Genomic DNA, 23471 nt, shown 5'->3' with positions numbered 1-23471 from the left:
CTAAGCTGAAATGTGAAGCAGTTTACATAATGTTACAGATCATTTTTATCCGTAAATGTACATTCTTGTAGTAGTAGAAAAAGTTGCACAAAAAAAGGGAAAACCTATGGCTTAGTAAATATCCATTTGCTATATTTAAATGAATGTACCTCACCTTGTTTTTCTTTAAAGAGACATTTAAAACAATAAATGTGTGCCGTCACACACTCTGAATCCAACAATGCATGTTTATAGGGCAACTTCAGTAATGCTTGCGCTGTTTTTTCTTTCTCCTTAAAGCCACTTTGGAGGTGACCTGTGTAGTCCTGTGGGTACTAGCCCCACTATCAGTCTGGTATTCAGTTTCTATAGTCCAGAGAGCTCTCCCATACATCAGAGAGAGCGAGAGCGAGAGAGCGAGAGAGCGAGCGAGAGCGAGAGAGCGAGCGAGAGCGAGAGAGCGAGCGAGAGAGAGAGAGCGAGCGAGAGAGAGAGAGCGAGAGAGAGAGAGCGAGAGAGAGAGAGCGAGAGAGAGAGAGCGAGAGAGAGAGAGCGAGTGAGAGAGAGCGAGTGAGAGAGAGCGAGTGAGAGCGAGTGAGAGAGAGCGAGAGAGAGAGAGCGAGTGAGAGAGAGCGAGAGAGAGAGAGAGAGAGAGAGCGAGAGAGAGAGAGCGAGAGAGAGCGAGAGAGAGCGAGCGAGAGCGAGCGAGAGAGAGAGCGAGAGGGTAAAAATACATCCCTTGTTGCTGTTTTGATGAGGGTGGCTGGCAGCGGGGGGGAGAGGGGGGTGGGTAGATGGCACCAGAGAGGCGGTATTATGGCTGCCCCTGGCAGTGTGGCAAGGCCACATGTGTCCTTTCATGTGCATAGGAGGAGGAACACTCCCTGCTGCTCCTACAGCTCTGGGAGGGCTTTTGTCAAGTCTCCATGTGATCTTACACACCCACCCACTCACCCACATACACACACCAACACCCACCCACCCATCCATCCACCCTCACACAGTAACTGACATGAGAGGGGAAGAAGGGGGGTAGGTTTAAAGCAGTGGCACTTTCAGGTTATCACCTGGCTCGGAAGGCATGATGGCGACTGTCGAGCTGTTGTTGTCATAGTAGTAGCAGAGCAGAGTATATAAAATAGATACATTTTATCTATATTGCATATGCCATAGCATGTTGGCCAAGACTGAATGAGCTCATGTCCATTCTGTTTGCAAACAAAAACCAATAAGTTAAACTGACCTGTAGACCCCCTGTACCGTGATACCTAGGGAGAAGAGAAAGAAAATACTAAAAAAAGATGCAACATTTTCGGGAGAGATGAGTCCAACAGCACACCAGCATCTCTCCATGGGAAAAAACACAAATAATAACTCAATTAATATGCTCGTTTTTAAGTACCAGATGGTAAAAAAATAAACAAACTATATTTCGTTCAGTCTTTTTCTTGGGCGGTTCTCGTCGAGTCCAAGCTACCTCGCCCAGTGGCAGAACATTTGTTGTTGGAATGGAGGCATTGTCACCTGAATGTTATGACCAGCAGTCATGCAACCTTGGGGTTTTTCTTAATGGTCGTCGTTTCCTTTCCTCTGGTTTCCGCAGAACAGCATTGAGAGATGGGTCTGTGGCAGGGTGGGACTACGTCGGTCTGTAATCACCCTGATAGGTAATTCACGAGCACTGGAGGAAGTGATCCCACCAATCTTGAGGACAGGGGGGGTGGGGTTTGCACTGGCAAACATCCTTCCACCAGATCCATCCATCACCTCCGTGACACAGGAAATACATCCACGCGCCGGTTGGTGGGGCGACAAGGAAACGATGCCGGCATTTAGGGAGTGGTCGGGGAATATCAGAGTAAAACTTCACCGAGCCGCCTCTCCTTTCAAACCAAGAGGAGGAACAGCGGAGCGAGAACTAATGATGGTAATAATAAAATAATAAGATTATGAATAATATAATAAGAGAAAGTGTGTCTACATCTTGATGCCCTCTGATTGGCTGAGCTGGGAAAGAGTCTTCTTGATGCGTAGCGCAGTGAGGCGGGCGGCTCCGTTGGCATACCAGCATTCCCTCATGATCTTAGCCATTACCCGCAGAGCCTGGAGGAAAGAGAGAAAAAAATGTCACTAAAGCAACGTGTTAGAACAGATGCGTGTAGGAGTATTTATTATCATGACAATGATATTAGTAAACAGTGGTTTTGTATACCCAGAACAGAGAGAGGCAATATATCAGTGTGCATCACACACATAGGGAGAGTTCCCACCCCACCCTCCTCACTGCACCCCGATCAAACGCGGAGGAGCCAGGGCCTTGATTCACAAAACACTTTTTGTTTAAGGAGAAACATAAATAGCACCAGAACATTTCCAAGAACCTTTGAGGAATAGCAACTTTGCTTAACTATAGAAAGTACAGGGGGAGAAAAAAAATGGCAGTTAAGAAAACATGGTCTTCTTTAAGAAGGTTTTGTGAACCTGGGCCTCTGGGCTCTTAACCACTTACGGATGTTTTTATCGTTTCCACTGTTAGACTCCTGAGAGGCTTGGCTGTGGCCATTGGGTGTACAAGGTGACCCAATACCTACTTCAACAATAGCCCTGTTTTGCTCTCCTAAATTGAAAACCCTGGACCAATCTGATGCTCATTCTTCAAAAACTTGTTTAAAGGGATAGTTCGGAATTGTGGTAACGGTTCAAGATTGTGGCACGGAGCATACTAGGTGTACCCAAAGTCTTTGCGTGAAACTAGTTAGCATTTGCTTGCAAAATTACCTGCAACTTCCTGCATACTGGATGCAGAGACATAAAACCACAAATTCATCCAACTCTAGGGAAGTAGGTTCATTGCCAAAATCCCCTTACCCTTAATTTCTTAAAAGGATAGTATGTTTTTTGGGGAGCTGGAATGAGACGCTGAATCATTTTGTTGCCAGCCTTGTAAACAGCATCTGTTTTCTGGCCATAATTTGTCTACATCTCTCAGAAACCTGTCGAGGACATAATCTTGGAGATTTCCACCAGTGCTTATTAAGACAGAGTGCACTCGTTTGGATTAACGCTGACAAATACTCTTCAGGAAGCTTTCTGACAAGTAGACCTCGCCGCCGCATCTGCTACGGTCTCTTAAGACTACGGTCTCCCACGCCAGTGGCTATGTATACGCTCCAGTTGTGGGAGATGCCCGCAATTTGAATGGGCGTGTTTAACCACAGAGATCACGTAATTCTGTGTGTGGAACTGTTCGGTTATGATTACTCATTTTGGTCATGTCCTAGCGCTGTACTAGCGACAACGTCAACAGTGAAACGCTTACATTTTGACTTACACAATGCATATTTGAATGACGTAAAAATATTTAGGATTGATAATTGTGCATTTAAAAATTGTGAAATGCATTCAATTTGTTTAATGTAACAACAAAAATGTTTTTGTGAACACATACCAATTGGTGTACAACGCGGAAATAAAATAAATCGAAAATCTACCAATACCCCATGGATAAGAGTAAGAGACAGGCTAGAGAGAAACACACTAGAAAAAAAACCACACTATTGTTTCAGAAGCTGTGGCATTACCCAAGTTCACATGTTGAGACCCGGGGACATTCAATCCAGTTGGGACTCATAAAAAGATCCCCACTGATCTAAGAGTCTAGACTTTCAATATTCAGTTCCAAATATTTTGCTTCCCTATTCAGTAATAGTATTAGTGATAGCCTGGTTGTGGGAGAAGTCTGGCACAGTAGTAGCAGAGCAGCAGCAGCCCACCACGGTCCCTCACCTCCCCCACAATCTGCTGCAGTGTGTTGACAAACATAGATTACACTGACTCACATCCAGCAGGGCCTTTTCAGCAGCTAGTCTCCACGCTGGCTACTGTTTTAAGAAGCATTCACAGCGCTCTCTGTTTTGTATGCCTGAATGGACTCAAGGCCAGAACACTGCATAATCCTGACACCTAGAAATGACTAAATGTGCATCTGACTGGAACGGTACCCTATTACCTACATAGTGGGCTACTTTTGATATAGTGCACTACTTTGGACCAGGGGGCTCTGGTCTGGCCCAAATCTGTATCGACCAGACTTTATACCCAACGTGTGGTTCTGATGAAACAGATGGACTGGCTAAGAGGATTCTTCTCCAGTGGGAAACAGGAGAGGGGTGAGTCATGTGAGGAGAACGCACAGGGGAGATGTTATCTGGAGAGTTCACAAGGCCACCGTGGGGCTGTGGGCTGGAAACCACAGGAACGCCCCAGTGACTAGCAGATAGCTAGCTAAGGAATGTGTGTGTGTGTGTGTGTGTGTGTGCGCACTTTACTGCACGTACGCACACATGTAGTATGCAAACCGAATACACACACACACACACAGTGTGCAAACTGACTAGACACACACACACACCTCCCTGAAACCATAGCTTGTGGTGAGACAGAGAGGTTTTTCAGGGTCATGCTGTCAGACACAAAACAAGGCCGGGAAGGCTCTCCACATGTCACGCTCTGCCTGACTCAGAGAAAACAAAGAGAGGCTCTCACTAAATACCAAAACTACCCTAGCAGCCCTGACCACCTGTATGAACATAAGCAGCGGTTTGGTCTGTCTGCAAAGGAAGTCCTCTGAGAAGTCATTACGAGGGTAATCTGTACCTCATCCTAAACTACACCACTGTCTGTTTGGAGAGGGTGCCACAAGGTGGGCCCCTCACTATTCTCTGCTCTATCCTACCAGACAGTCCTCCTCCTACTGGTCGTATTGTTGTTGGCAGGGTGTGGCTGACTCACCGTGGCGGTGCAACACGCCAGTCTCAACAAAAGGCATCTGTGTTTACGGCCTGACCTGGGAACGAGTGGCGGCCGCTGAGGCGCCATCTGCCCATTGGCACATTAAACCACTGCCCCCTCAGCCGTAGCTAGCCTCAATTAAAACCCGGGAGAGAAGAGGAGAATGACTTTCCTCTGGCTGTATATTTCAATTTTGGGGTGGTTTATGCTAGGCCTATGCTACTCTGAGATTCTCCAATGAAAGCAATTCTCAGTCCGAGATTTGGCCTAATCTGTTTCTGGGAAACCAGACCTGTATGTCTTGACATGTTGTGTTAGTTGTACTGTACGTGTGGTCAATTGGTACTGGCATGCTACATTGCTTAGTATATGTGTTGCCGTAGGTTGCATGTATGTATTCATTTAAATTATAAATCTCTTTTTTTTATATAAAAAGGTTTTTGGTATGGGGACAACTTAGCAAACAACTTGTCTGGCCAAGGCAGAAATATAGAATATAGCTTAATATCTATACCCATTAGACTATTATTTTGGTATCAGGGACATCTTTCTCTCCGGTTGATTGATCATTGTCTCGTCACTGTGTTGTGTTAAATGGCAGGTGCAGCAGTTACAACAGCTTGGCAGCCATAAAGGCATGGTCGTAGTGGCCAGATTAGATTACAAGATTGTATTACTGTTGGATTGGCTCTAATCTAATTGTTCGGTTTACAGGCAATAAACAGGAACACCAATAAACAGAGAGGATGAAAGAAAGAGCAAAAGAGGGGAAAAAAAGAGCCTTGTAAACAGAGTGTGATGCCATGAAGGAGGGAAACCTGAGACAGAGGGGAGAAACGCAGCACACTTTCTTCCCCTCAGGGTGGATGTGTGTGTGTGTGTGTGTGTGTGTGTGTGTGTGTGTGTGTGTGTGTGTGTGTGTGTGTGTGTGTGTGTGTGTGTGTGTGTGTGTGTGTGTGTGTGTGTGTGTGTGTGTGTGTGTGTGTGTGTGTGTGTGTGTGTGTGTGTGTGTGTGTGTGTGTGTGTCGTACCTCACAGCTCTGCCAACGATTTGGAATGTTGGGCCGTAGCTTCTGCTCACACACCACCCTCCTCATCTCCTCTACAGAAGGGTCTGACTGCACCAGGTCATGGTATGGCAGCTGGTAGTCTTCAACGATGCCTGACGCAAATCACGTCAGACGCGTTAAAATAAATCACAAACCTCTGACGGTACTTACAACACAATACAACAAATGTTTATTATCCCTCGAGGGAAATGTGTTTGTCCTCCGCACAGTATATATCATAAACATCCCAGAGGAAGTAGCTCATGTACTTCAAAAAGGAAATGTATGTGATTTGTATATACAGTGATAATCCAACAGAACCAGAGAATTAGTTCATGAACTAATAAACTTGCTATGCGCCATCATATTACTTACCAACAGTTGATATCGGGGGCGCAACAGACAGTGAATTAATAACGGAGGATCTACAGGGGGACCAACGCACGTACCTGCTAGAGAGCATCTACTGGCTATCTCCCAGAAAACCAAGCCCATGGCGTAGATATCTGCCCTCTTAAATGACTCAAAATGCTTCATGTTTATCGAGTCGTCCAGCACCTCTGGTGCCATATACCTGGAGAGAGAGAGAGAGCGAGAGCGAGAGCGAGAGAGACGGCAAGGTTGGTTAGATACTACAGTAGACTGACCGCGCACACACACGTTACGTCTTATGCAGCATTCAATTCACAAGTCTAATTCACAACCTTCCACACTGAGCAAAAATGTCTTCAATTGAATTCCGTGAGCTGGAGTTTCATAATGACAATAAAAAAAACATCAAAAGGTTTGGTGTCAATACACCTACAAACACCCCGTGCAATTGTGAGCGTTTCAGAGATGCTCATGTCACAGAGCAGTTAGAAGTGAATCAATATTTGCCCACCACACTCAGAGCAATAAAAGACAATCATTCCTCTGATTTTAATTTAAAAGAATAAAAAAAAAAAAAAGGATTCTATCCTCTGCTAGGCCGCCAGGCGTGTTTTCCAAACACAGCTTCTCAGAGAGATATGAAACATTGTCCCCCTCAGCATTTGTAGATGAACAACATTCTTGATAACCAGCAAATCTGGTTGGAAGTCTCTGGTACAGATGGACAATCAGTTTCCCCTCCTCCAGATTCTCACCTGCACCGTTAGACCTCAAACACAAAACTAACAGATCAGTGTTTGGGTCAATCTCTCTAATACTGTCGTTAGATAGAGTACATTTTGTTCCTTAAGAAGGAATCCCAGATTCCCAGCTGGAGATGAGAGCAAATGTTTTGGGAAGGGGGCTACCCTCCCCTCTGGAAAGTTGGGTGCCACCGGAAGGAAGGGTGTTAGCGCTGCAGCGCTGGGCCTAATCTCCCTCCCCAGTCCCAGAGCTGTGAGCCTCACTAAGCCCCACAGATTCCAGGGGGCCAGCTGAAGAGACAGACAGACACAGAGCCAGCCAGGACCACAACACAACCACCCACCCCAAAGAGAAAGGGGGTCTCCCGCGCTATGCAGCTCCACCACCTACTGACAATGACCATAGTAAACTGTGGTAAAGCCATCAACCCCCCACCCCATCTATGATTCAGTATTGGTTCTGCAGTATTGATCCCCCATCACGCCCACAGTCCCCATTCCTCAGCCCCAGGGCAATGCTACATGAAACATGAGTGCGGGGGGAGGAAAGACAGGGGACTTGTTTCTAGCAGGGCTTCACAAGTAGGACATATCTTTTACTTGTCCAAAAGCTCAAGTCAATTGTCAAAAAAAGAAAAGAAAAAATAGGTCTGCAACACCATTTTTACATCATCGTACGATGCAAGGAACCACCTTACAAAATAAAATATACTGGCTACACCTATTGGCTTCTTTGCCTATTCAAGTCTGCTTCAAAATACAACAATGCCCCTTTAAGGCTCTGTTGGAGGATAGTTGGTTACCCTTGGTAGCCTATAAAATATTACAATTACAACCAAATACTACAATAATTCCCTCAAGGGCTCAAAAATGAAGTGTATCCCGAAAAAAAAAAATGTCTACAGTTCAAAACAGACCCTGGGACAGTTCTGGGATGAACCACTGCATAGAATGTATATATATTTTTAAAGCAGAGGCTGATAAAACAGAACAGACCATTTAGCTTAAAATGTTGATCAAGTTTATTTCTTCATATTATAAACTCAACAATGCGCATATGGCCGCATGAACGTTCCAAAATGCAATCACTGGGAAAATGGCACGCGCTAGCGGTTTCAGGTGACAGATATTAAAATATATTTTAGAAATTAAGAAAGAGGGGAGATCTAAAGATGACTCAACATGGGTTACTAAAAGGACTAGGATTATGCCTTTGGCTGCTGGACAATAAAATAATATTGATTTAAAAACCAAGAAAACATGAGAAAAATGCTGGTTTCAATGGCATATTATGAGTCTTTAAAATAATTCCCTCAACATTTCTATGGTTGTATTTTGGCCTGGCTACTTTGAAACAAGACATGGTTTCATAAAACATCACTGTTGCTGCTGCAGTGAGGTAGAGACGGCGCATTTGTATGGGCAGCATGTTTCCATGTAATTACTCACGCCGTGTGCTCCTCCTCTCCTTTCCGCCTTCCCTACCTGCTACCGATTTCAATGCACCTTCACCCATTACGGCGAGCAGTAGTTGTTGGAGCTGGGAGTCGGATGATGGCTCCAGTCACTATGAATGACGACTCGAAAGATGCCGCCCCTGGGGACTCCAGTTACCTTTGAGTTTCACACACTGTGGTTGGGGGCTTGGCAGCACTCTGGAGCCAGAATGGACGAACAGTTTACAAGGCACCTCCACCTCCCACCACATCATTACAACCAATGACAGCTCGTGGAGCCAGAATGGCCGCCAAAGGGCTCCTGTTACCTTTTGATTCCCGTTCCAACGTCGAGGGGGGAGTAGTTTGAAGTCTCCACTAACCACATCAAAGAGCCGGCATGGTGACTCAGTCATATCATATTGTCAGCCCAAATAACAGGCATAAGAGGGCAGCGGAGCCCAAATGGGGAGTCCAGTTACCTTTTGGTTCCTACTCTGTGGTTGGGGGCGATGTCGATGGTGTCAGTGGCGGAGTCGTGGCGCACTGCCAGGCCCAGGTCAGCGATGCAGCATGTCCCGCTCTTCTTCACCAGGATGTTCTTAGATTTCAGGTCCCTGTGGGCGATGGCCGGCTTCCCTGGAATTGGGGGGGGAGAAAGGATGGAAGAAGAGAGAAAGGAAGAAGAGTGGGATAGGAGAAGAGAGGAAGGAAGAAGTGGGAAAGAGAAAAAAAGAGATGAGGGAAGGGAGGAGAAGAGGAGAGAGCGACAGAGGGGACAAAAAAAGAGAGAAATTAGATTGAGAGCTCACTGATGCAAAGGTCGGACAGTGAGGGGAGAAAAAAATGAAGACAAAGACTGCCTGTCCCCGCTGGTGCCTACATGATTGTATTTGACATAGGAGTGGAGAGAGTGGGGGTGCATCTCAATAGTCTTAAGTGGTCTCCTCTCCTTACTCCTTGTATCCGTACTGATCTGAAAAAACTGAACAGCTGAAAGCACACTCTTTGCATTTGCATATCCTGCATCTTCAGATAGGAAATAAAATAGACCCATAAAGGTCCTGTATATGGTACATTTGAAATCGGAAGTTTACATACACTTAGGTTGGTGTCATTACAACTTGTTTTTCAACCACTCCACAAATTTCTTGTTAACAAACTATAGTTTCAGCAAGTTGGTTAGGACATCTAATTTGTACATGACAAGTAATTTTTCCAACAATTGTTTACAGAGATTATTACACTTATCATTCACAATTCCAGTGGGTCAGAAGTTTACATCCACTTCGTTGACTGTGCCTTAAAACAGCTTGGAAAATTCCAGAAAATGATGTCATGGCTTTAGAACCTTCTGATAAATGATGTCAATTAGCCGGAGTCAATTGGAGGTGTACCTACTAATTGAGTGTATGTACACTTCTGACCCACTGGGAATGCGCAAAAAAAAAAGCTGAAATAAATCACTCTACTATTATTCAGACATGTCACATTCTTAAAATAAAGCGCCGATCCTAACTGACCTAAAACAGGGATAAAAAATAAATAAAATAGGATTAAATGTCAGGAACAGTATAAAAAAAAGAACGTTTAACTGTATTTGGCTACGGTGTATGTAAACTTCAGACTTCAACTGTATATATACACACACTACCAGTCAAAAGTTTTAGAACACCTACTCATTCAAGGGTTTTTCTTTTTCTTTTTTTACTATTCTCTATATTGTAGAATAATAGTGAAGACATCAAAACTATGAAATGACACATACGGAATCATGTAGTAACCAAAAGTGATAAATCAAAATATATTTTATATTGAGATTCTAGATAGTAGCCACCCTTTGCCTTGACAGCTTTGCACTCTCTCAACCAGCTTCTTGAGGTAGTCACCAGGAATGCATTTAAATTAACAGGTGTGCCTTCTTAAAAGTACATTTGTGAAATTTCTTTCCTTTTTAATGCGTGTATTGTGACACGGTAGGGGTGGTATACAGAAGATAGCCCTATTTGGTAAAAGACCAAGTCCATATTATGGCAAGAACAAGCACTATGATGAAACTGGCTCTCATGAGGACCGCTGCAGAGGACATGTTAATCAGAGTTACTAACCTCAAATTGCAGCCCAAATAAATGCTTCAGAGTTCAAGTAACAGACACATCAACATCAACTGTTCAGAGGAGATTGCATGAAATCAGGCCTTCATGGTCAAATTGCTGCAAAGAAACCACTACTAAAGGACACCGATAATAAGAAGTCTTGCTTGGGCCAAGAAACATGAGCAATGGACATTAAGACCGGTGGAAATGTGTCCTTTGGTCTGATGAGTCCAAATTTGAGATATTTTGTTCCAACCGCCGTGTTTTTGTGAGACGCTGTGTGTAGTAATTTATTTAGAATTTTGGGACTATCGTTTGTTTTTCAACAGGACAATGACCCAACACACCTCCAGGCTGTGTAAGGGCTATTTGGCCTCCACAATCACCCGACCTCAGCCCATTTGAGATGGGTCGGACCTCAGAGTGAAGGAAAAACAGCCAAACAAGTGCTCAGCATATGTGGAAACTCCTTCAAGACTTTTTCCAGGTGAAGCTGGTTGGGAGAATGCCAAGAGTGTACAAAGCTGTCATCAAGGTAAAGGGTGGCTTTTTGAAGGATCTCAAATATAAAGTATTTTGATTTTTAACATGATTCCATATGTGTTATTTCATAGTTGATGTCTTCACTATTATTCTACAATGTAGAAAATAGTAAAATTAAAGAAAACCCCAGAGAGGTAGACACAGGGGAAGAATAGGGAATAATAACTAGGTAGGTAGTGTGCAATCAGGAGATCAACTACAGAGGCCCGACAGGGATGATTTAACATCTATTTACAGATATAGAGTGGGGTTTCCCTACAGTGGAGAGTGGACCTGCTTGTCATCATAGTCAAACGTCCAAGTTCCTCTTTCTATGCACATGATACAAACCTAATGTGTGAACATTATGACTAGAGTACAAATTTACGTATGAAGTATTGTATGCATGTCATTTGGTGGCTACGTTACACACAGTTTGTAACACATTACTATTCTACGTGAAGCCAAAAGGCAAATGTTCCAACTCCCATCTCTTGACAAAGAGTAAAGTCCTCAGTCGCTGATTGGTGGGTGTTGCTGTCACCAGTCACTGACTGTGATTGGTCAACATAGCTGTTACTCACCTTGCGTGCCAACGATCTCCATGTGGAGGTGGGCCAGGCCGCTGGCAGTGGACAGGGAAAGTTTGATCATGCCCTCCACGGTGACGGTGTAGCGGTTCAGGTAGTCAAACAAAGAGCCATGCTCATGGTAGTCTGATACCAGCCACAGCTGGGTCCATGTCCCATTATCTGGAAAGAGAAGGTGGTAACAGAAAGAGGGAGGGCAGAGGGATACATATACAGAGAGATAAAGTAGAGTAAGATGAGTGAGAGAAAAACAAAAAAACAGACAGACCGAGAAAGACCGAGTGACGGAAAGACAGAAACAGAGAGAGAAAGACCGACAGAGAGAGAGCGGGAGGGAGGGGTTAATGAACACAGTGAGTTGGTTCTCCTCAGAGCAATGTAATGTTACCTGCAGATGGTCAGAGAGAGCTCAGAGCAGCTGGACTGAGCACAACTACCGCCCCGACTCTAGAAACACACACACCTACCCCTGGCTCTCTAGCAGGGATTCTGCACTGAGATCACTAGACTGCATCCAAATATGCTGGAGTGAACCTTTATCATGATAATCAAACCATTACAAGCCCACACCAGCACGGTCTACCATATCCTAAACCCTAATAGAGGGGCATTACAAATCTTAAGGTCCGGCAAGTAAAAACAATAAAAAAGCACCCCTACAAAAGTAGTTCTACTCTTTAGAGGTGAGCTGTGATTGGTCGTACCTTTGTTGTCAGCAGCGATGAAGCCCAGGATGTTCTCGTGACGCAGCATGACTGTCTGGTAGATCTCAGCCTCGCGGAACCACGAGCGCTCCTCACGGGACGAGAATATCTTGACCGCCACCTCTTCGTCTCGCCACTTCCCCCGCCACACCTCACCGAAGCGGCCCTTTCCGATGCTCTCCTGGAGGATGATGGTCCGGGCTATGGTCCTCTGAACCAGCAGGGGCAGACCTGGGAGGAAGAAGATGGTTTAGAAATGCGCTACAAAACGAGACTGGTCACTCGCTAGCAATGTACATACGTAACAACTGCTGCTTAAGGAGAAAGTAATCCAAAGGACGACGTCATGAAAATGACCAGGAACTAACCTCAGTGTATAAAGTGATTGGCTAATTGTCTGTGCTGCGGCTTTTCAGACAATATTCAGCAAATGCATTTCTTTTTTTTCTCTCTTTTTTCTTTTTTAAAAACCTTAAGCATATTGAAACTGAAACCGTCACAAACAGGCCAGAGTTGTGCTCCTGGGTAAATATATCTATCGCTCTCTTTAATTTCACCAGCTGGACCATCAGCTATTTACTGTGGGGCCTGCAGGGAGGAGTTGATAAGTTGAAAGCCGCAGGTACTAGCAGCAGCAGCAGAAATAGTCAGGCTGTAGAGGCCACGGAGATCAGGGCCATTAGAAGCCAAACCGAGCGTAGGTTGTGGTGGGCTAGCTAACTGTATGAGGAGAGAGGAGACAGATGGGGTCACTATCATCCTAGCAGGGTCTGATGTTCACTAGATGTGTGCCGTGACATCGTGGAAAATAATATTTTAGTCTACATGCTGCATGAGTGGACTGAGTGCCTTGGTTTTTCCATGACTATAGCAGGCCCCTAAATCGTACTTCTGAAAAAGTCTTTCGTCTGCGCCGTGCTCCTCATACTTTTTGTCCGTGTGTACTTAATTCAGGCAGACTGTGGATTTATCCACCTGCTTCGACAAAGAGCAAAACATTAAGCTGGGTAATTTAAGATCCCATTCTGAAAACGAAAAATCCACTCTAAAAGCCGGAAAAAAGGAGCAACTGACAGGTTTGTTAAATTCAGTTAGACTGTGGACTTAACTGGTCCTCCAGTTTTGATATCTTGCAGAAAGTGCAAATCAACTTGGTCCTATAATGGAAAATCCTACAAATCATAACAAAAAAATATATTCACACTTTCGCACAAAAAGTCCCAAGAAGTTGATCCTGAATCAAATCCAGGTATCCTAGAGGTGTGGATTTCTCTGCCAGTCCTGATAGTGAGCTGTTAATTGCTGGTCGGAACAAGAAGACAAGGTTTCCGCGTGCCAGTTCTCTCACCACGTCCCTTGGCTGGCGTCTGGAGTTGAGAGCAGCTTTACAGCCGCTCTGTGTTAGCGCCGCCCAGTCAATAGAGCCACGGGCCGCAGCGCTTCCATTACGCCACAGCTAAGGCTGAGCTCATCTGAGCTAGAGATGGACCGATAAGATAACGGCTGCCTTCACTACACACTCACTGAGGGCGGGAGTCACTTCTCCCTGGCTCGATCTCCCCATCGTCTCACAGCAGAGTGTGTCTCTAAGCACAGTTCTGTAGCTACACACACACACACACACACACACACACACACACACACACACAGTTATTCACACTGGCACACACTCACACCAAGACGCATGCTGGTAAGCTTGCGCACGCTCATTCAATTGCACACACACAGCCAAACAAAGAAGCAACGCAACACGAGTGGCCACGACGGAGCAGATGAGGCACACAAAAGGATCTATTAACACAAACAAACAAATACAGAAAAAAATATATATTAAATAATATAACGAAACATGAGCAGTCCTGCATGAACAGAGACCCCCCCAACACAGTCACACACACACACATCCCCACCCCCTCACCCCATGGCTACCTAACCCACCAGAGCCGGAGCCAGAGGTGGTCATGTCGTAGATGAGGTCTTGGAGAGTGGAGCCCACATTGAGGAAAGGGTGGTTCATGGAGGGGTCCTCCTCGTTGGGTACGCGGTGGTGGACGCCCGCACGGCTGTGGCAGATGTAGAAGACCAGCATCAGCACGAAGCACAGTACGCACACAGGCCCCGCAATGACCGCTGCCAGCGCCACAGGCCCCAGGGGAACCGGCTTCACCGTCGGCACTACGGGTAGGAGGGAAGAGAAGGGGTTAAAAAAGGAGCTAGATACAGCTGTTTTTCTTTAGACCGTGTTGGGTTTGGTTTTAGGCCCATCTCTGGTTGGACGTAGAGAAAAAGATGTCCACGGGCACATAAATTCATTTATTTTTAATAATGAGTATTTTGTCCACAATGGGAGTTTGTTAATTTACTTCGGTAACTATCGACATTCTTTACAAATTGTTCCATCTAAATGAGTAACTATATAAAAAAGGTCCAGTACAGCCAAAAATGTGATTTCTCTCTCTCTGTGTGTGTGTGTGTGTGTGTGTGTGTGTGTGTGTGTGTGTGTGTGTGTGTGTGTGTGTGTGTGTGTGTGTGTGTGTGTGTGTGTGTGTGTGTGTGTGTGTGTGTGTTACACGTTCAAAAGTTTGGGGTTGCTTAGAAATGTCCTTGTTTTTTAAAGAAAAGTACATTTTTTTGTCCATTAAAATAACATAAAATGGATCAGAAATACAGTGGACATTGTTAAGGTTGTAAATGACTATTGTAGCTGGAAACAACTTATTTTTAATGGAATATCTACCTAAGCATACAGAGGCCCATTATCAGCAAGCATCACTCCTGTGTTCCAATGGCACATTGTCTTAGCTAATCCAAGAAGGCTAATTGATCATTAGAAAACCCTTTGGCAATTATGTTAGCACAGCTGAAAACTGTTGTCCTGGTTAAAGAAGCAATAAAACTGGCCTTCTTTAGACTAGTTGAGTATCTGGAGCATCAGCATTTGTGGGTTCGATTCTTCTGAAATACATCAGTCTATTCTTGTTCTGAGAAATGAAGGCTATTCCATGTGTGAAATTGCCACGAAACTGAAGATCTGGTACAACGCGGTGGCCTACTCCCTTCACAGAACAAGACAAACTGGCTCTAACCAGAATAGAAAGAGGAGTGGGAGGCCCCGGTGCACAACTGAGCATGAGGACAAGTATTAGAGTGTCTAGTTTGAGAAACAGGCGCCTCACAATTCCTCAACTGGCAGCTTCATTAAATAGTACCCGCAAAACACCAGTCTCAACAGTGAAGAGGCGACTCCAGGATGCTGGCCTTCTAGGCTGAGTTGCAAAGAAAAAGCCATATCTCAGACTGGCCAATAAAAATAAAAGCCTAAGGTGGGAAAATTAACACAGACACTGGACAGAGGAACTCTGCCTAGAAGGCCAAAATCCCGGAGTCGCCTCTTCGCTGTTGACGTTGAGACTGGTGTTTTACGAGTACTATTTAATTAAGCTGACAGTTGAGGACTTGTGAGGTGTTTGTTTCTCAAACTAGACACTAATGTACTTGTCCTCTTTCTCAGTTGTGCACCGGGTCCTCCCCCTCTTGCTATTCTGGTTAGGGCCAGTTTGAGCTGTTCTGTGAAGGGAGTAGTACACAGCAGATATCGGTTTCGGCCAAAAATGTCATATCGGTACATCACGAATTTGTTTATTCTTCACCATTTTAATTGCAAAAAAATAACAGTATGGTACTTAAATTGTTAAAAACGTCTGAATTGGACCCAAGAGAATTTCAAAGCTGTGTGTGAAAAGGGGTCCAGGATAGAGTAGGCGAATGAGCCTTTGGTTGACACGAAGTGAGCCTAATGCTGGATGTACACCCATTATTTAAAACAAGTGCTGGATTAGACATGTATGGATAACCCTATAAAAAAAAACAAGTGCTGGATTAGACATGTATGGATAACCCTATAAGTACATTTAAAACAGAATACCCACACACCAGTGTTCCCCAGCAACCTTTTCAAAAACATCTGACCACTTTACAGTCTTGACTCTTTGGTCCCTTTCCTCAAAAAGCATTGAATATATGAAGGCGATGACAGAAGGAAGAGCATGGCTTGTCATATGCCAGTGTCACCAATGTCTTCAAGTCAATGGTTAATACGCTTTCATAGGTCGATACAGTACATACAGTATAGTCACATGCCTATAGGATGAGTCACTGGGGCTCAAGGCTCTAGCTGTATCAATAGTGATGGAAGAGAAGCTGTTCTGGCCTGAAGGCCACAGTAAAATGTTGTTTTGACCACAAGACTATCTGAAAAGGCTCCTACTGTGTTGGCCACTCAACCTCCTCTAATAGTTAGAAAACCAGCAACAAAAAAAAAAAGGGGGGGGCAGAAAGTGCTCCTGCAATGACACACTATGAGCGGTTAATTTTGTAAATGTCGCAGGGGAAGCTAGGAAAATAATCAAACGAAAAGGGTCAAGTGTGGGGTGCGCTGAAGTTGTGCATTAAAGTCCTGGAGCAGAGCGTTCTCTGGTCCAAGGCTTTCGGCCAACACTTAAAAGGGCAGAGGTGGGCTTACTTTGTACTGCGACAGAATTGTTAAAGTTTGGAGAAAAATCGACCTTTTGCCAAAAACAGGGCCACTACACTGCGTGGGCAACCATCTGTTGCATATAAATGTTTTAATTCCTATACAGAAAGCTATGCTTAGTGTACATTTACATTACATTTAAGTCATTTAGCAGACGCTCTTATCCAGAGCGACTTACAAATTGGTGCATTCACCTTATGACATCCAGTGGAACAGTCACTTTACAATAGTGCATCTAAATCTTAAAGGGGGGGGGGTGAGAGGGATTACTTACCCTATCCTAGTGTAGCAAGACGGGTATAGGTTAACCTAGGTCAATCCTTTAAAAACAGGGTTTTGGGTTGTTCAAATCCTCTCCTCTACCTACATGGCAATCTCAAGACAGTTATTTCTGTCCTAATTCTATGATTTCTGTGCACAGAGGGCAGTCGTAATGATGTGTTTTATAACTGATGGGTAAGGCTATTTAGGATTGGCAAGGTAACAACATAATTAGGACTGAAGACTTTGCGTGTGTGTGTGTCTGTGTGTCTGTGTGTGATGACGCTCATGATTCATTCAATGGTACATGACAGACCGAGAAATCTGACAACTGTCGATAGGTACTTGGAACAGCCTCCTGTGCTTTCTCCTGCTATAGCAAGATACGTCCCTGCTGTGTACTGAACGGGTACCAACGACCCTGCCGTTTCTACTTCGCAATGCTTGTCAGTTGCCAAGAACTTGACTTTGAGCCAATCAGAGAGCACAAACTTCCATGTGGGGGAGTAAAAAGAGGGGGGGGAGCACTTCCCCTGACGTAATCCACCCCCTTTTCATTAGAATGCTTCGAACTAAAACAATAAAGTCTTTACATATATATTTTACATCTAGCTAAAGGGTTTTGTGCATAAAGAAGGATTGTTTTGTTAGGTTCAGTATAACCTCTTGAAACTAGGGGGCACTTTTTATTTTTGGAAAAATAACGTTCCCAAAGTAAACCGCCTATTTCTCAGGACCAGATGCTAGAATATGCATATAATTGACAGCTTATGATTGAAAACACTCTAAAGTTTCCAAAACTGTCAAAAATATTGTATGTGAGTAACAGAACTAATATTGCAGGCGAAACCCTGAGGAAAATCCAATCAGGAAGGGCCTCTTATTTTGAAACCGTTGTGTTCCTATGTACCCCTATAGGCCATTGAAAGGGATATTAACCAGAATCCTTTTTCTACGTATTCCCTAAGGTGTCTACAGCATTTTGACGTAGTTTCACGCCTTTATGTTGAAGAATGAGCGTAAACGACTACATTGCGTAAGTGGCCAGCTGAGGGCTCTGAGTGATTCTTGTGTAAAAGACTGTCATTTTTCCTCTCGCTCCTACTGAAAAGCCAATTGTCCCGGTTGATATATTATCAAATAGATATTTGAAAAACACCTAGAGGATTGATTATAAAAAAAAACGTTTGCCATGTTTCTATCGATATTATGGATATCATTTGATTTTTTTTCCAACATTGTCGTGATCGCCATTTCCGGTGGATTTCTGAACATAACGTGACAAACAAACGGAGGTATTTTGGGTATAAAAATAATCTTTATGGAACAAAAGGAACATTTGCTGTCTAACTGAGAGTCTCGTGAGTGAAAACATCCGAAGCTCAAAGGTAAACGATTAATGTGATTGCTTTTCTGATTTGTGACCAAGCTTCCTGCTGCTAGCTGGACATAATGCTATGCTAGGTTATCAATAAACTTACAAACGCTTGTCTTGATTTTGCTTAAAGCATAATTTCAAAATCTGAGCTCACAGGGTGATTAACAAAAGGCTAAGCTCTGTTTCACTATATTTTACTTGTGATTTCATGAATATGAATATTTTCTAGTAATATTTTTTGACCGGTGCGCTATGCTAATTAGTGTAGTTCACATATGTCAGAGTCAAGGCCCGCGGGCCACATCCGGCCCGCGAGAAGGTTTTTTACGGCCCCTGGGATGATCTTGATTTGTTATTAGAACCGGCCCGCAGACCGCAGCAAGCCGGCAGCCCGCAGATCTTTTACACGCACCAATACTACATTTCCCACAATGCAACGGTGACGCACCGAGCAGTAGGCTGCTTCATTTCAATATTTATTGGCACAGCAGTTGTCAGCATCACAGTAAAATTAACTTTCAGATACCCATCAAAAATGGCAAAACGGAAGGTGGACACTGAGAACCGGGGGTTTCAAACAAGGTGGGAGTCGGAGTATTTGTTCACGGAGGTAGCTGGAAAACCTGTGTGTCTTCTGTGTGGAGAAAGTGTGGCGGTACTGAAAGAGTATAATCTGAGACGACATTATGAAACGAAACACGCGGACAAAAACAAGAATATGGACATGGAACAAAGGCTACAAAAGGCAGAGGAATTAAAACGAGGCCTCAAATCTCAACAGGCTCTGTTCAAAAAAGCCAAATCACAAGGCCAGGCTGCTGTCAAGGCCAGTTTTATTTTGGCAGAAGAGATCGCTAAATCAGCCCGGCCATTTACAGAGGGGGATTTCATCAAAAACTGCATGATTAAAGTTTGTGACGAAGTTTGCCCAGAAAAAGGCAACTCTTTTTAAATGTGAGTCTGAGCAGAAACACCATTGCCGAGAGAGTAGACCAGTTGTCCATCAATCTAAAAGAGCAGCTTGTGAAAAAGGGAAAAGATTTCATTGCATATTCCTTGGCTGTGGATGAGAGCACCGACATTTCTGACATTGCCCAGTTGTCAATTTTCATCCGCGGAGTGGACTCCAGCCTAAGCGTGACAGAGGAGTTTTTGGCTTTACGTCCTATGCATGGCACAACTACGGGGCATGATTTGTATGAAGAGGTGTCAAGATGTGTAAATGAGATGGAGCTGCCTTGGGAAAAACTCGTGGGTTTGACAACCGACGGAGCACCTGCGATGTGTGGACACAGGAGCGGACTGGGGGTGAAGATACGGGAAAAGATGCAAGAGGAAAACGCGACAGGTGAGCTGACAGCTTATCATTGTATCATACACCAGGAAGCGTTGTGCGGTAAAGCCTTGAAAATGGAGCATGTAATGAGCATCATCACGCGCACAGTTAACTTTATCAGAGCCAAAGGTTTGAATCACCGCCAGTTCAAGGCATTTCTGACGGAGTTAGAAACGGAGCATGGTGATTTGCCTTATCACACAGAGGTGCGATGGCTAAGCCAGGGAAAGGTGCTTCAAAGATGTTTCGAGCTTCGTGAGGAGATTTGTCTGTTCTTGGACAGCAAAGGGAAAGACAACACAACTCCGAGACGAAATGTTTCTGTGTGAAATGGCTTTTCTGTGTGACATTACGAGTCATCTGAATGCAATGAACTTGCAGCTGCAGGGTCGGGATCGTGTCATCTCTGATATGTACAGTACAGTGAAGGCATTTAAAACCAAACTGACTCTGTGGGAGACGCAGATGCGGAAAGAAAATTTGAGCCACTTTCCCAGCTGCCAGACCATGAAAGAGAAGCTCTCTACCAGTGCGTTCCCGAGCGCACAGTTGGCTGATAAAATAGGTATGCTTGCCGCTGACTTTCGACGCCGATTTGCTGACTTTGAAGCACAAAAAAGCAGGTTGGAACTGCTCGGTAACCCATTTGCTGTTGACGTGGAAAGCTCACCACCAAACCTCCAAATGGAGTTGATTGACCTCCAATGCAATTATGCACTGAGGGCAAAATATGCGGCAGTGGGTGCTGCGGAGTTCGCCCGTTTCCTCCCCGACACAATGCCCCAGCTGCGCATCCAGGCTGCTCAAACGTTGTCTATGTTTGGCAGCACATACCTGTGTGAACAACTGTTTTCTTTGATGAACTTGAACAAAACATCACACAGAAGTCGACTTACTGCTGAACACCTCCACTCAATTCTGAGGATTTCCTAAGCTCAGAGCCTTACCCCGAACATTGATGAACTTGTGGAAAAGATGGGACACCACCAAGTATCACCCTCAACCTCAAACAAGTGAACATTACTGTGCAATCACATATTTAGAGTTTTTACTCAGTTCAAGTTTAAAAGTTAAAGTTTAATATTTGTTTTCACTGCATGTTACTTCTCCTTAAACAAAGTGTTGTTTTTGATTAATAGATTTTTGCACTTTATTTTATTGTATTTCAATCCAATTATATTTTAAAAATATTTCAGTTGAGTGGATGATAGAAAATTGCTATTATTGTTTTTTTCTTTGAAGTAAATTTAGCCCACTTTTGCTAAAATAGAAAATATAGGCTACTGATGGTGCCTTGAATACCGGTTTCTTTCATTTAATGTTCATGTTATGGGGATTTTTATATAAAGGAAATTTGTCTTTTGTGTCTGTTGAAAATTAAAGATTACTGACAGAGCCATAAGAAAATATTGCTTTATTTATCTGATCATATTGGAATATATTTGTTAGGTTTTCAGTAGGTTCAATTAGGTTCACTAGACTATATGCGTCATTTAAAAATTTTTCAATGAACATTCGAACAGTCCGGCCCTCGGCTTGTAGCTAAATTTTTTATTTGGCCCTCCGTCCATTTGACTTTGACACCCCTGGTGTAGTTGATGACAATTCTCCAGGATCTGGGATGGGTAGTTCCAAGAGGTTAATAATGTGCAAGCTAGCTAACTGAGCCAGGAAGTTATACACATTTCATATGAAACAAATGAGGCACAATGCACACAACACTAAATGCTTTGCCACGCCATCTAGCAAGATGAAGAAATAATTACATTCACTCTCCATTATCCCATAGTCAGGTTGGTTGTTTAGCATCAAAACCAACATGTCCGGAAGTATGGGGGAAAACCGAAAGATTTGGCTTAGATTGCTGATAACATGTAAATAAAATGTAGTCTCCAATGTTTACTGAAAACAAAATGTGCACTTGTCTTTCAAATACATTGTTACAGTCGATGATTAGCTAGCTACTGAACTTTTACCATATTAGCATTGATGCAACAGTTAAAACCAGACATGTTATCAAGAACAAGATAAAGTTAGCTGAAACGAGCCACCTACGATTCCCCACATGGCAGCTTTTAGTCATTGTTGCTAGCCATCTCACCATCCAAAATCACAACACACAGACTTCTGCCATATTGAAGTGTGTGCATCATTTTCCTTATTACAAACCAGTAACAAAGATCCATTTGTTAAACTATCCTTTAGTGAAGGGAGAACGTCCACAAGTATTATGGTTGCTGTTCGCAAGGTCTGCAAACCAAACCCGTCCGTGAGGTATTGTCACAGTAGTTTGTGTGACATCAACCATTGCAAATATACACTGCTCAAAAAAATAAAGGGAACACTAAACACATCCTAGATCTGAATTAATGAAATATTCATATTAAATACTTTTTTCTTTACATAGTTGAATGTGCTGTCAACAAAATCACACAAATTATCAACGGAAATCAAATTCATCAACCCATGGAGGTCTGGATTTGGAGTTACACTCAAAATTAAAGTGGAAAACCACGCTGATCCAACTTTGATGTAATGTCCTTAAAACAAATCAAAATGAGGCTCAGTAGTGTGTGTGGCCTCCACGTGCCTGTATGACCTCCCTACATCGCCTGGGCATGCTCCTGATGAGGTCGCGGATGGTCTCCTGAGGGATCTCCTCCCAGACCTGGACTAAAGCATCCCACCAACTCCTGGACAGTCTGTGGTGCAACGTGGCATTGGCAGATGGAGCGAGAGATGCATTCCCAGGTCTGGGGAACCGGCAGGCCAGTCCATAGCATCAATGCCTTCCTCTTGCAGGAACTGCTGACACACTCCAGCCACATGAGGTCTAGCATTGTCTTGCATTAGAAGGAACCTAGGGCCAACCGCATATCTTCTCACAAGGGGTCTGAGGATCTCATCTCGGTACCTAATGGCAGTCAGGCTACCTCTGGCGAGCACATGGAGGGCTGTGCGGCCCCCCAAATAAATGCCACCCCAAACCAGTCATGCTGGAGGATGTTGCAGGGAGCAGAACGTTCTCCACAGCGTCTCTAGACTCTGTCACATGTGCTCAGTGTGAACCTGTTTTCGTCTGTGAAGAGCACAGGGCGTCAGTGGCGAATTTGCCAATCTTGGTGTTCTCTGGCAAGTGCCAAACGTCCTGCACGGTGTTGGGCTGTAAGCACAACCCCCACTTGTGGACGTCGGGCCCTCATACCACCCTCATGGAGTCTGTTTCTGACCGATTGAGCAGGCACATGCACATTTGTGGCCTGCTGGAGGTCATTTTGCAGGGCTCTGGCAGTGCTCCTCCTGCTCCTCCTTGCACAAAGGCGGAGGTAGCGGTCCTGCTGCTGGGTTGTTGCCCTCCTACGGCCTCCTCCACGTCTCCTGATGTACTGGCCTGTCTCCTGGTAGTGCCTCCATGCTCTGGACACTACGCTGACAGACACAGCAAACCTTCTTGCCACAGCTCGCATTGATGTGCCATCCTGGATGAGCTGCACTACCTGAGGCACTTGGAGTCTACAACCCAAACGTCTCATGCTACCACTAGAGTGAAAGCACCGCCAGCATTCAAAAGTGACCAAAACATCAGCCAGGAAGCATAGGAACTGAGAAGTGCTCTTTGGTCACCACCTGCAGAACCACTCATTTATTGGGGGTGTCTTGCTAATTGCCTATAATTTCCA

General features: G+C 44.3%; 1 protein-coding gene across 2 annotated transcripts in view; it reads right to left on the bottom strand.

Annotated features, from left to right (window-relative positions):
* Nucleotides 1-611: 611 nt before the first annotated feature.
* LOC124039676 (TGF-beta receptor type-1-like) overlaps nt 612-23471 on the bottom strand; it is a 56132-nt gene continuing 33272 nt past the window's right edge. The window contains exons 3-9 of one of the 2 annotated variants that reach the window (XM_046355896.1): nt 14221-14457; nt 12283-12513; nt 11573-11740; nt 8853-9009; nt 6269-6393; nt 5802-5920; nt 612-2082 (exon numbers count right to left, since the gene is read on the bottom strand). In XM_046355896.1, the coding sequence (XP_046211852.1) occupies nt 1957-2082; nt 5802-5920; nt 6269-6393; nt 8853-9009; nt 11573-11740; nt 12283-12513; nt 14221-14457 (1163 nt within the window). In that variant the 3' untranslated portion in view covers nt 612-1956. Of the gene's footprint in view, nt 2083-5801; nt 5933-6268; nt 6394-8852; nt 9010-11572; nt 11741-12282; nt 12514-14220; nt 14458-23471 lie in introns of both variants that reach the window. The other variant, XM_046355895.1, reaches the window with a different exon arrangement.

The sequence above is a fragment of the Oncorhynchus gorbuscha genome, linkage group LG07 (assembly GCF_021184085.1).
Source record: "Oncorhynchus gorbuscha isolate QuinsamMale2020 ecotype Even-year linkage group LG07, OgorEven_v1.0, whole genome shotgun sequence".
Taxonomy (NCBI): Eukaryota; Metazoa; Chordata; class Actinopteri; order Salmoniformes; family Salmonidae; genus Oncorhynchus; species Oncorhynchus gorbuscha.
The sequence above is the reverse complement of the archived record's forward strand: the minus strand, read 5'-3'. Positions and strand labels throughout refer to the sequence as shown.